This window comes from Sceloporus occidentalis, unplaced genomic scaffold, assembly GCF_023333645.1.
Source record: "Sceloporus occidentalis isolate IW3139 unplaced genomic scaffold, rSceOcc1.0.p SCAF_4, whole genome shotgun sequence".
NCBI lineage: Eukaryota > Metazoa > Chordata > Lepidosauria > Squamata > Phrynosomatidae > Sceloporus > Sceloporus occidentalis.
The window spans coordinates 103,295,214-103,308,959 of record NW_028316984.1 but is presented as its reverse complement, the minus strand read 5'-3'; the positions used below and the strand labels follow the sequence as shown (position 1 = coordinate 103,308,959).

Sequence of the window (13,746 nt, the reverse complement as noted above, 5' to 3'; positions counted from 1 at the left end):
CAGTGGGTGTGTGTGACACCATGAGTTACCACACGGGGTGACACCAACCCTAGTGACCCCACCAATTCTGTGATCAAGATCTGCCCAAAATTGACCATGAAATTGCACAGGAGGATCTACAAATGCCAAGAGGAGTATTCTCTCTAGGAATCTCTAGCATGACTTTTGTTTGGCAGAAGTTGACTGTAGGACCCAGAGATTTTCACACCGGAGGACCTAGAGATTTTCTTTTTTCCAGAGAGAACAACCAAATTTGCAAAAGTCAATGCCTGCAGATGCAGAGTGCTGACCCCGCTTGCAAACCCAAGCTGTGAATGTGAAGTCAAAGGCCTTTATGGCCAGCATCCCTAGTTTTGTGTGTGTGTGGGGGGGGGGGGCGTTCAGGCTATGTGGCCATGTTCTAGAAGAGCTTATTCCTGACGTTTTGCCGGCATCTTCAGAGAATGCTGGCGTGGAAGAGAGATCTCTGGAGAGGCCAGCCACAGATACTGGCAAAACGTCAGGAATAAGCTCTTCTAGAATGTGGCCATAGAGCCTGAAAAACCCACAAAAAGCTACCAAGCTGGGAAGTTCATGTACAATTCCTTTCTTGCTGGGTACTTTTGGAAAGTGAAACAAGGGCAGGGTGGGTGAGGGATTGGAGGCAAGGGGCTGAGGAAGAAGAGAAAAGAAGGGAGGCTTTTGGATCCAGGAGGAGCAGGTGGATCCCCAGCAAGGCCTCTCCCCCCCTCAGTTAGAGCCCCTCCCTGCCTCCCTCTCCCTTCCCAAGGCTTTCTCCCCCCCCCTTCTCTCTCTCTCTCTCTCTCTCTCTCTGACACACACACACTTCCTTTCCCTGTGCTTTTGTGTTTTGTCAGAATTAATGAGAAAAGTTCCCTTGCCCTAGGGGTAATTAGTGTCCTTGGAGTTAAATAAGCTAATACTTAGACACCTCTGGCACAGGCAATTATGTTTGTGTATTGAATAATTGATTCAAAGGGGAGGGAGGGAGGGAGGGAGGCTGCTAATCAGATCTAAGCATAATGAATTGATTTAATTAACAGGGGGATCGGAGGGTCCTTCCCTGGGAAAGGGGGAGGAGGAGGAGGAGGAGGAGAAGGGGAGCCCATAAATTGAGAGAGAGAGAGAGAGAGAGAGGAAGGAAAGAAGGAAAGAAAGAGAGAGAGAGAGAGCGCCTTTGCCTCCGCATCTTCCCAGCCTCCAGCCCCGACCCCTCCTTAGGAAGGCTCAGGTGAAAGAGGAAGGCAGCCCTCCATCTCCCCAAAGTGGCTCCCGAGTTGGGGGGCGGCGGTGCTAGAGCTCCCTTCCAGCTAAGGACGAGGACGAGGGGAGCCAGATCTTGGGGGGGATCTTTGAGCCCCTGTCCTTCCAGCCCCGGCGCCATCAAAGGAGGGAGGCGAGCGGGGCCAGGGCAGTCCTTGCCGAGGCCAGCAGAGAGGCGGAAGGCGGGGCAGGCAGGCAGGCAGGCAGGCAGGCGGAGGGCTCCCCCGGCTCCTTCTCCCTTCCCTTTCCCGGGCCACCGGCGGCTTGGAGGGCGGCGAGCCAGGCACGGCGGAGGCGGCGGAGCGGCGGAGGCAGCCGGTCCCGGGCAGCATGGTGCTCGACAAGGAGGACGGTGAGTGAGTCCGGGGCCCCTGCCCCCTCCAGCCCCCCCCCCTTCCCAATACAGACACACACAGGGCCAGGTCTCCCCCCTCCTCCCCCAAAAGCTCCTCCATGCTGAGCAGGAGGGAGTCCGAGGAGGGTTTGATGGGGCCGCGTCCTCCACGAATGTCCTCCATTTTGCTTCCTTTGCGGTGAGGACGCCTCTGGTTCCCCCCCCCCCACTGATCTGCTTCCTCCTCCTCCTCCTCCTCCTCCTCCCAAGAACCCTCCACAGCTTCCTTCTTCTGCAGCTTCTGTCCTTTTCCTTTGAGAGCGCCCCTTCCCTCTCCCTGCAGAAGCTGCCCTCACTTTCACCCACACTTGAACCAGGCGGATCAGCTCCTCGGTTCCCTTCTTTCCTTCTCTCTCTCTCTCCCTCACTCCCCTTGCTCTTCTTGCCACCCCAATCTATGACCCCCCCAGCTTTCCCTGTCCTTGCCTCCCTTTCCACCTCCTGCCTTTTATTGAGGAGTCCCTGGAGCAGCCCCTGGCTTTCCTCCCTCCCAAAAATGCTGCTGCTGCTGCTGGAGAAAGGAGGGGGAGATCCTTTGATGGAGGGAATCAGGGAAGGTGTGTGCCTAGACCTGAGTTGGGAGTTTGGAAAGAGAGAAAGAGAGAGAGAGGGATGCAGGCTGGCTGCAAGTTTCCAAGATCCCATGTGCTTACTGTCAAGACTTGCTAGAAAGCCAGGCAGGGCTCACTTGGGGGGTGGCCCAAGGGAGACTGGAGGGGTTTTGTTTTTGTTTTTTTGGAGGGGAGGGTGAGAAGCAAGGAAAGTTAATGGAAAGGGCAATGGCATTTGGGGGGAAGGGGCGCCCAAGGGAGAGGGAAGGGTGCTTCCTGAAAATGGGCTCCTGGAAGTTTTGTGGGAGAAGTCCAGAACCAGCGGCATCCTCTTGCACTGCAGTTGGAGCTGTCAGACCCGGTAGTCACCCTTTCTTTTCCTGGGCGATGGCTTTGGACAGGCTCTCTTTTAGTGTGGGATGCAGCAACACTTCCTCAGCCCCAACAGGGAGGAGGACCAAGGGGCTCCCCCGACAGAGGCTGGGCTCCCCAGGATCTCTGCCCACCTCTTGATGTTGGCTCTTTACTTTCTTTGAAAAAGCGCATTGGCTCTTTCTTTTCAGCTGATGAGTCAGGTTTCTCTTCCTTTTTGTGGCAGGAGAAAAAGAACAGCAGACTTTGAAACTCCCGGCCCCTGTGTCAGGATGCACGGAGACCTCTGAGACCATCCAAACATATTGGGGAGTTGTTGTATGTGCTTTAAAGTGCAGAATGCAAAAGCGGGAGGGCAAACAAACAGGTGTTTGAAAAGACATGTATAGCAACCAGCGTATCTCTCAGAGAAGTGCATTTAGCTCTTGTGCGTGACATTACGTAGATCCTAATTTTTTGATGGCAAAGTTGGGCTTGTAGGCTGTGAATCAGCTCTGATTCCAGAAGCATTTCTGCTGTTCTTTTACTACCCGGGAGGCACACAGGTTGCATTTCCATCATGCTCTTGCAGGTGCAAGTGCCCATTTTCTGGTCTGTACCAAGTTCACTTATCACTGCAGCTCAGGTACTTGTCCTTTCCTCTGTTTTGTTTATTTATTTTAAAAATCTTATGACTGCATTCGTTTGGTGGATGCCTCATAAGAACACCTGTCCTATCCTACAGGATTGTGTTGCTGTTTATAATTCACATTGTCATAAAGCTGGATGGCAAACTTTCTGTACTACAACTTGAGATCCTCTACAGCAGTGCAACTCAAAGTACTAGTTTCTGAACTGGTGCTGGCTCCCTGATTCCCAGGAAAAAATCCTTGGAAGAAAAAGAAACAATTGTAGTGAATGGGCATAAATATGGGAGAGGTCTCTGGCACACTGGGAATAATTGATTGCTTTTCCTCCCACATCCAAAGCCTTGGGAAGCACTGATGTACAGCACTTTGGCATCACCCTCCCATATAACAGAACGTTTATCAACCTGTCTCTGTTTTGGAACTCAAAGCTATGCACATCAGAAATAAATCCCAGTATTTGGAACAGTTAACAGCACACAGGACTTCATTGTTAGGGCACTTCCACACCCATCAAAAGCCATTGCGCAGCAATGGGCTATTTCATCTTTCCTTTCCTTAGTAGAGTTTTGTGCAGTGTGGAGAAGCACATGGGAGGGTTGCAAATAGAAAACAGTAAGGTCTTGAATCTTGTTAAAATGCCTTACCTGAAGGAGAATCATTGAGCAGTAAGAGTCTCCACATGATGGTGCCTCTGTCAGAAAAGTGCTTCTTTAAGGTAGACTCATGCTTTGGCTGTAATGACACTATAAAGAGGAGATACTAGAGAAGTACAGTTTGGGAGAGGTACCTCCGTCCAAAAGAATGGGCCTTGGAAATGTTACTTCCCAGCATGAAAGGGAATTCTAAGAGTCATAGTGTAAAAAAGCAACTGTTCCAAGTCCTGGTTTATTTATTCATGTATTTGTTTGGCCAGTCTGTTAACTAAATGAAGTTATTTTAGAAGGAAAGTCCTGTTGACTCACTTTCTATGTTCTTTAAGTACATAATTAGATCCCTCCACCCTTTTCTGGGTTGTTTTGTGCACTTTTGAATTGGGAAGATGTACCTTTGAGCAACAAGGCAGAATGTGTAATCTCTATCCCTCCACAAAATTAGGTTATCTGAAAATCCAACTTGATAGAAACAAACTCCTCTGCAAGGAGCCAAAGACAAGAACTCACTTGGTGTATTTCATAGCTCATCCTTCATACCAGGGGCCAGAACTCTGAACACTTAGTAACCCATCTGTTGCAAGATAGGCAGGCTAGAGAAAGCTGAGTGTTACGTCTTGCCCCATGTGTAGTATGCATGCATGAATTAAATATTTATTTATATCCCGCCTCTTCCGTTTTGGGGATCGAGGCAGGTAACAACATGAAGGTTTCTGTCCTATTCATAGGGAAGTAGTTGAGGTATCTGTGCTATTCATAGGGAAATATATAGAGAAGAAAGCACTTGAGCTTTATTATGGTCACTCGTGAGCTTTGAAAATCGTTATTTCTCTCCAAAAATTAAAAGTCTTTTCTTATCAGGAGGACATACTTCATCTAATGATCTAAATACCAAAACCGACAACTTGGTTAGAGACCTTGCCCCCACCCTTCCTACCTCTCCACATTATTATTTTTTAAAAAAAAATCTGTACTATCACCAAAAATTTGTTTTCTAGCAGTAGGAATTCCTCCTTCCTGGCCTCCCCAACCTGGTGTCATGAAAACTTGGTCTCTAGTCAAAGCAGATGTCTATATCTATGAGACAAGCTCTTCTAGGACTTCCTCTGAGATCCCCATAGTAACTACAGTACAGTTTTTAAAAAACAACAACACCAAACCCTTTCCCCTTTGTATATCCCCCTAAAGACAAAGATGTAAGAGGCTAAATAATGTCAGTATAATTAAACAAGGTTAATTCATTGCTGTTTTGTTCCTGTAGGATTTTCTTTGCATTCCCATCTGCTCTGATTTTCATGTGTGAGCAGCAACCCGCAAGATCCTGGCAGTGCATTAGAAATGTTACAAATTTTATTTGGCTAGATTGGAAAAAAAAACCCAGAAAAACCAGTTATCTTTTATTTGCACATTTTAATAGTAAACTGGGTGACTGTCTGTCTCCCCTTAACTCTCCCCCCCTTTTTTGGCCAAAGGGTACCTGCCAGCCTAGATCTGTTTAAATATGATTGACGGGTCAAACAGCAGGATGCTGCCACCACAGAGGTAGTAAGGGAAGCAGGTGAGCAATGAGGAAAGACTGAGATCTAAAGCGAGTTTCCTAATGGGAGTATTTGGGTTCTTTCATGTATTGCAGACATAGTCATTAAACATAAGGAGCTCAGGGGGCTGGAATGATGGTGGTGTAAGGAAGTGAAACTAGGAACATTGATTATCCAGACACTTCTCAACAGCCTTCATTCCAGGAGCCCACATGAATGCCTATATAAAAGGATATAATAGGGATGGTAGTCAAGGCAAAAGCGGAAATTAGAATGGGATGCACTTAAAAAGAAGGAGAAATGTTAAGGAACAAACCCCTGATGAGAGGGATGTGGAGATCTAAGTAGCAAACTGTAGTGGCACCTGAGCAGTGTTTCAGAATTATTTGTAAGGAATTTATACCAGCAGAGGAATTCACGCCTGTTTAAATGTGTCTGAAAAATCAGGGACAGATGCTGGGAAAAGCAGCTATCTTTTTCTTCCACATGTGTGTTACTTTACCCAGTACTTTTTTTTTTTATCCTGCCTGCTTGGATTTCTCTTCTTGTAAATGTTAATAGGGACTACCATATCACTTTGTGTTGAAATTGGGAGCTGTAAGTGTTTTTATTGGCCTTTGACACCTGGCTGGTAGAAAGTCCAGTGTCTTGCTTAGCAGCAGTCAGATTTGACACTTCGAAAAAAATCTTAGCATTTTGGGTCATAAAGTGCTGTCATTTAAGAATAAAAAATATAAATGGAACCTGCAACAACAAAATGTTGCTGTGCAGAGTGCTCCTGTTCTCTGCTCTGGCCAGTTAGCCTTGCCCCTTTCTGTAGTACTCCGTTCCGTTCTCCCCTTCTTTCCGATTTCCAATTCTGCCCTTGCAACAGTCAGGAAACATGACCACTGGGTAAACTCTGTATTTTGGGGTCCTTTTCTTCCCTCTTAGTGCTCCCCCTCCATTTATTTTATTTTGTACTTTTGCAAATCTCATGGTCTCCACTTAAGGCTGCCGAGAGCCCGAGACTTTTCCCTTCTGTATCGGCAATACTGTTTTAGCTACATAAATAATGCCCTCACTCCTGAACATCAGAAACAGAAGGAATGATATTCTGTAATAAATGTTGCTCCACTTGAAGTGGATGCTGAGGTCATCATGAATGTCATGAAAAGCCTTCTGAAAAACTAACCTTTTGAACTCTGTTCTAAGAAAGCTGGAACACTGACAATTCAAAGACTGTTCTACAGTTTGGTAAAGACTGTCATGTACTAATTTCTTTTGGAATCACTAAGAAGTAAGGGCAGGCTTATGCCGGAGCATATACAGGAGAATGATCCTTCTGTTAATAGGTTGCTCCGGTGGATATGTAGAAATCTAACTGGAGTGGGATATTCAGGCTCTTCTTAGGGCTGGCATCCAGGTAGAAGCTTGACACTATGGGATGGGATAGCTTAACATTCTAAATACATGGAAGCACGCATGCACACACACACACACACACACACACACACATCTCTTTCACATTCTTGATTTGATGTTTCCTGGCACAGCGTCAAGGTATGTCAGCAAGGAAACATCATTTCATTTTCCAAATGATCTGACAGGATGAGACCGGTGGAATAGCAAGTAATATTGGGACATGGAGGTGGAATAGATGGAAAGGTTGGTTCCTTCTCAAATTGGGATTGGTGGAAAATTGGGCAAGAGATAATCAAAGTAGCAAACACTCTGACCTGGAATACATGTAAAAGTTATGTTGATGTGGAGAGGTCACAACTAAATTTTGCATTGTTCTTCTCTTTTTTTGTAGAGTGAATACACACAAGGAAGCCAACTTAGGTCCAAAGCTGGGGTCATGGCATACTCATTAATATGGACATGCAGGTTGCATTTGAATTGTAAAGAACTGAACTCCTGCTCAGTGAGTCAATTCAATATAGAACAATTATAACCCATGCCTTAATGGAAGGCACTTTGGTTAATAATTGGGATACAGACCTGTCAAAGCTACATACTTTTCAGTTGTGCTGATCTCAGTAACAGAGGTAGTTATGCACACATTTAACTCTTCCTTCAAATCAAAGGGACTCTGAAGTATCTCATTCCTCTGAAATTGTTGTTGTTGCATGCCTTCAAGTAATTTCTGACTTATAGAGATCCTAAGGTGACTTTATCATGGGGTTTTCTTGGCAAGATTTGTTACAAGTGGGTTTTCCATTGCCTTCTTCAGAGGCTGAGAGAGTGTGACTTGCCCAAGGTCACCCAGCGGGTTTCTGTGGCCGATTTGGTCTCTAGAATCATAGTCAAACCATTACACCATGCTGGCTTATTGTAACATTAAGAATCTCCCTTAAATAATACTGCTAAAGAAAGCTAAAAGAAGTCAGTGGTAGTATATGAACAGGGCAGCTGTGCTTCAGGAAATTGTTATAGTTTGGTAGCTATTTAAGTTTAATTGTGTGTTAGAGAAGTATTATATTTGTTTTTGTAATTCATTTCAAGCAGCCCAATCTGGCTGAAATCCAGTGAAACCGTTGCTGTAATTTTTTGAATTTGGAGGAAGTGGTGCCTCAAAATGAGGTGCTTTAATGCTTTAGTCCAGAACTACTACTGGCGAGTAGGTTTGTTGGGAATGATTAGAAGCTTCCTTCTGAAATAAGTGCCTTTGGGGATCATGGTATAAAAATCCCACTTATAATGGCCATATTCTTGCTCTAACATGAAATACTGTCCTTCGCAAGTGGGTAGTGGCCAAATGAGAATGGAACTTTTAAGTGCTGAATGAAATGAGTCTCCATGCAAAATGATATATTTGACATCAAATACATCCAAGGACTGTTAGGATTAAGCATTCAAAATGAAGGGGAAAGGCAAAGCTATTTGAGTTGAAGATAAGAAATCTAATTAAAAATAGGTATTAAGGGTATCTGGCCTGAGCTTGCGATCAGACTTTTAAAAGACAACTTGTATCTGTAGTAAAGTAGAGGGAGAAGTATTGTGGCAACTGCGATGAAATGTTTTCTTGGCTTGCAAAAAAGAAAAAAAAGGGTTGCATATTTCAGAACCTCATCTATGGTTCCTGCAGTAGAAGGACAGAGACTCTAACAAGGATACAGTTTATATATGTAGGCAGACAGTGGTGTTTCATTTCAGATTTGGATGTTGCCAGCCATGTTAGGTGTCAAAGTGACATAGATAGCAATGGTGGAATGACGGAATTGTAGAAGGGGTTATATGAGTAGGCTCCCCGACTTTCCATATTTAAGGTGTTAATAGAGGGAAGATTGACTCTGAATTCTCTGTATGAACCTGCACCTGCATCCAAGAATCCCAGGCTTAGATTAAAGTGGTTTTATGTGAATATTTTATATGGTTTGTTGTGTGCCTCCAAGTCATTGTTGACTAATGGTGACCTTAAGGCAAACTTATCATGGGTTTTCTTGGCAGGTTTTCTTCAGAGGGGGTTTGCCATGGCCACCTTCTGAGGCTGAGAGAATGTGACTTGCCCAAGGTCACCTAGTTGGTTATGCTTGATCATTGTATTTTCTATGTTTTTAATTGTATTGTTTTTTAATATTGTGAAGCTGCTCTGAGTCCCAGTTCTGGGGAAAGAATGGGAGACAAATAAATATAAATGATGATGATGATGATGATAATAATATATTGTTTTAATATTGAGTCCCAGTTCTGGGAAAAGAGTAGGATACAGATAAGTAATAGTAATAATAATAATAATAATAATAATAATAACAATGCACCTCTTTTCTATTTTTTAATTTTATTGTTTTAATATTGTGAAGCTTCTCTGAGTCCCAGTTCTGGAGAAAGAGTGGGATACAAATAATAATAATAATAATAATAATAATGCACCTCTTTTTATGTTTTTAACTGCATTGTTCTTTTAATATTGAGTCACAGTTCTGGGAATAAGAGCAGGATACAAATAAATATGATGATGATGATGATGATGATGATGATGCAGGGGAGGGTAGTTTAACTGAACCATCTCTGCCCCACACTTTATATTAACAGTGCCCTTAAAACCACAGCTAAACCCGGTGTCCTGCAAAGGGGGAGCCCCCAAAAGTGCCTGGCCATAGCTGCCTCAGCTGCGTTGGCAAATACACCGCAAGCCCAGGCGAGTGCTAGCCCCCAACCAACCCCCTCCCGGCTCCCTTTCTGCTGCTGGGCCCAGCAGCGGGGCCTTTCCCGGCCATGGCAGCGAATGGGCTGCAGGTGGCGCTGCGGAGCCGGCCTGCCTTGCAGAAGCGCGCGGCGTCAACGGGGGGCTCCCTGGGAAAGGAGAGCATTTATTCGGCAGCAGCCGAGGGACCAAGCTCCCACAAATGGAGAGGCAGCAGCCGGAGCACTAGCAGCCGGAGCAACCTCCCTCTCTCTCTCTCTCTCTTTCTGGTGGAGGGCAATTTTCCCTGGCGAGGAGGAGGAGGAGGAGGAGGAAGCAGCCACTTTGGAAAGGGCTCTCTCGCTGCAAGCGCTGCGCTCTCCGAGGCAATTACCTTTAAGGCAGATTAGAGTGTGCAAATTGAGCCATTTGAGAGGAGAAGGGGAGCAGCAGCAGCAGCAGCAGCAGCCGCCGAGGAGCCTCGCTCTCCCGCTTGATTTCCCAGTTCCCCCGGTCCTTCCCTCCTTCCCTCAATTGCAGCTTGAGTTCCTGGCCCCTGAGAGACGGCGGCGAAGGAGCCAAGGCAGGCAGAGGAGGCTTTTGTATCCGCAAAGCGCTTGCCTTCTTCCGAGGGAGGAGGAGGAGGAGGAGGAAGGGGGCAGCTGGGTCAGGAGCAAGCGGCACAGGGCCGAAGAAGGCGCCTCTCCGAGCTCCAGCAAGCAGCCGAGCTCCTCCTGACTGGAGAGCCCCCGCGGAGCCCCTCCTCCGGACCCTGAGATGATGGTGCTAGACAAGGAGGACGGTAGGTGCCCTCCCTCGCCCTCCCCCGGCTCCTTCCCTGCTCCCTGACCTCCTCCTCCTCCTCCTCCTCCTCCTCCTCCTCGTGGCCCCTGACCCCAGAGAAGCAAAGGAAACTTGTTGGTAGTAGCCTGAGCTTCTTCCCTAGCCTCTGCCCCCTCCGGCCTGGCAGGACTCCCAGAGGCCGGGGGCAGCAGGCGGAGGGCTCTGGTAGCCCCGGGCAGCCTAAGCCACAGTCGGCTTCCTGAGGTGCATTGCTGGAAGTAGACCGGAGGCTACTGGAGCACATCCCTCAGACGGAGAGAGGGACCAGGCAAGCTTCTCTGCCGCCCACTTGGTCGAAGTTCTCTTCCGACCCTTTCTCTTCTGGGGAAAGGAGGCAAAAGGCTCTTGTGGCACCTAACTTAGAGAAAGAAAGAAAGAAAGACAACTTGGTAGCTTAAGCTTTCCTAGACTTCAATCTCTCCCTCAGGTGTGGCAAAGAGAAAGCCATGTTAGTCTGTAGAATCAGTCTGCAGAGAGAGATCTTGAAGACTCACTGAAAGGAAGAAGGTGGCAGCATGAGCCTTCATAGACTTTAGTCTACTTCCTCAGATACATTTAGGCAAGTAGGAAGTAGACTAAGTCTACAAAAGCACATCCCACAGATGTTGTGATGGGACCAGCAAGCTTCTTTGCCTTCCACCTCATCTAGCTTTCCTTCCATCCCTTTCTCCTGAGTTCTTTGCTGCCCTTTCCTTTTTTGGGTCCCTGGGGGATAGGAGGCAAAGGGATCTCGTAGCACCTAATCTAGAGAAAGAAAGAAGTTGGGAGCCTATGATTTCCTTGGCTTAGGTGTGCTAGAATTCAAAGCTATCACTGTATTAGTCTGGAGAGAGGTCCTTTGCTATACTGTAAAGGGATCTTGTTGCCCCTTTGAGACTCACTGAAAGAAAGAAGTTGGCAGCATGAGCTTTCCTAGGCATCTGTCTGCTTCCTCAGATGCATTTAAGGAAGTAGGAAGTAGACTGAAGACTACAAAAGCACATCCCTCAGATGTGGGGACAGGACCAGCATGCTTTCTCTTCTGTTCTTGGAGCAGGATGAGGAACCAAAGTAAATCCAGCTATTATATTATTATCTTTATTATTATTATTATTATTATTATTATTGCTATTACAGTTTTTGTGGGTTTTTCTGGCTATGTGGCTCTATTCTGGAAGAATTTGTTCCTGTTCTTCCAGAGCAGGGCAACACAGCCTGAAAAACCCTACATATGCCTGCCATGAAAGCCTTCTGATTCACATTATTATATTTATTCATATCCCGCCCTTTCCCCAAAACTGGGACTCTGGGTGGCTCACAACTTTAAAAAAACAGTACAGTTAAAAGCATACCAAAATGGTACATTAAAATAGAACTCAATGATTGCAATATTAAAACCAATTACATGTTAAAAGAATAAAATACTGTTTAAAAGATTAAAATGTTAAGTATCATTATTATAAGTAGTAGTAGTATCCCACTCTTTTCCCAAAAGTGGGACCCAGAGCAGCTCACAATGTTAAAACAATAGCACAGTTGAAAGCCTACAAAAAACGTTTTGTCAAATCCTTACAGCATCTTTTCTCTTTCTTCAGTATTTTTATGACCATTTTTTTTGCTCCATTTCTTCTTATAGGAAGGGCCGATATAGAATTTGGTATCTACATCTCCCTCTTTCATTGTAGGAAGGAAAGTAGTTCAGTTAGAGAATATACCTGCTGAAGGGCTCTGATGGGGGTGATGGTGGATAGATAGAAAGCATTCAGAATTTTGTGCAGCGAATTATGTTTTTAGAAGTTGGGGATCTGCTTTTGAAAATGAATTCATTTGAAGCGGACTCAAAGAGTCAATGTGTAGCACTAAAGTACAGGTTCAAAAGCTGTAGCATAGCTGGGTTGTAGTAATGATATGTAACTTTGCCATGCCCTCTGATATGCAAGTGATATGGGTAGTTTCTAGGAAAAAATACAGCAAGTGAGAAAACTTACTTGTTTACAAGTCTTGTAAGGCATCCTGTCTGGTTTGGCTTCCCATGCAGTGTTCTTGTGGGAGAAAGGGTAGTTTACCAAGCTTCTGGGCAAAAATATGAACAGAAAAGGTCAGCCAACAAAGCAAAACAGGGCAACTAAATCCCCCCCACCCCCATCCCATCTTCTTAGCTGTTTGTGCCATTTTTTCCCTCTCAAAAATGGCATAGGACAAGCAAGGGAGAACTTTCAGAGCAGTGCCTTGAGTGAGATGAAACGTCAGGTTTTGTGTATAGTGATATCATTACACTGTGTCATTGCTTGCATTTCCAAAGCTGCTAGGTTTTTGTGCGTAACGGTTTGTGTTATCTGTTGCATGGGGCATTTGGGTAGAGGTGTGTATTGAAAGTAGCAAAAGGTATTCCCAGTTCCTAAGGTTAGAAATCAGCCTCATAATTTCCCCCATACCCCTAGACTTCTAACAGAGATGTGGTTAAATAATGTTGGTCCTGCAACTGGAGAAAGTGCTCCACAGAACTTTTCTTGTGTTTAGTATATTATGTAAGACCATTTAAAAGGACACTGTATAAATTAACTTGGTAGTGTAAAATTAATAGTTGACAACATTGGCTGGCTCTTTTAATAATGTCTCTTTCATCAATGTTAACTTTGTTGCTTTCATCAATGCTATCGTGATGGCTTGGATGGGACATACCTACAACACCATCCGAACTTTTAGGAGAAATTCATAACTATAGATGACTTTTTAAAAGACCTACTGAATACCTATTGGTGAGAGAAGCACTTGACTTTTTGTGTAAGTGCAAAATGTTCATCTCAGTATGTGGTGGATTGTCTACATGAATGCTGTCAACTGTCATGACAAGATGTGATTTATTGTATGAGACCATTGCGACCAAATTTGCTTTCAGGGATTTAAAAATGCATTTAATTTGTAACATCTGATATGTGCACTGTGTTTTAACATGCTTTACATCACTTGACTAATTTGACTGCTTTTTTTGGTTACTTTTTAAAAAATCATTCTGATGCTACTTGCAGGGAATTATAATATTCCCCCCCCCCCCCCCCAATTTTCTTTTAGCATGAACTGACAATTATATGGGTGAGTTACTGCACTTTGAATTAACTAGATCTGCATGATATCAAAAAAGTCTGTCCGATTCTGTCCTTCTTTCTGATAATGCACTGGACCTTAAAAATAAAAGTTGGCCTCTTTTGAGATTAATGGCTTATCTATAAAGTAACCAAGAACAGTTAATAAAAACAAAAAGTTTTCCCGACACAGGGAGTGGTTGAAGCTTTAAAGAGATTTGAAAATCGTATTACGGGTTAGGCATCATTGGCTATAGCGTACATACCAGTTTCACCAAATCTTTGTTAATTGTAAGCCGCTCTGATAGCCTTTAGGGCTGAAGGGTGGGGTATAAA

At 44.9% G+C, this 13,746-nt stretch overlaps 1 protein-coding gene across 2 annotated transcripts in view; it reads left to right on the top strand.

Moving 5' to 3' along the window:
- Positions 1–1,555: 1,555 nt before the first annotated feature.
- Positions 1,556–13,746, top strand: part of LMO1 (LIM domain only 1) — a 134,337-nt gene continuing 122,146 nt past the window's right edge. Inside the window, exon 1 of one of the 2 annotated variants that reach the window (XM_089523456.1) lies at positions 1,556–1,615. In XM_089523456.1, the coding sequence (XP_089379582.1) occupies positions 1,594–1,615 (22 nt within the window). In that variant the 5' untranslated portion in view covers positions 1,556–1,593. Of the gene's footprint in view, positions 1,616–10,149; positions 10,308–13,746 lie in introns of those variants that run through there. The other variant, XM_089523454.1, reaches the window with a different exon arrangement.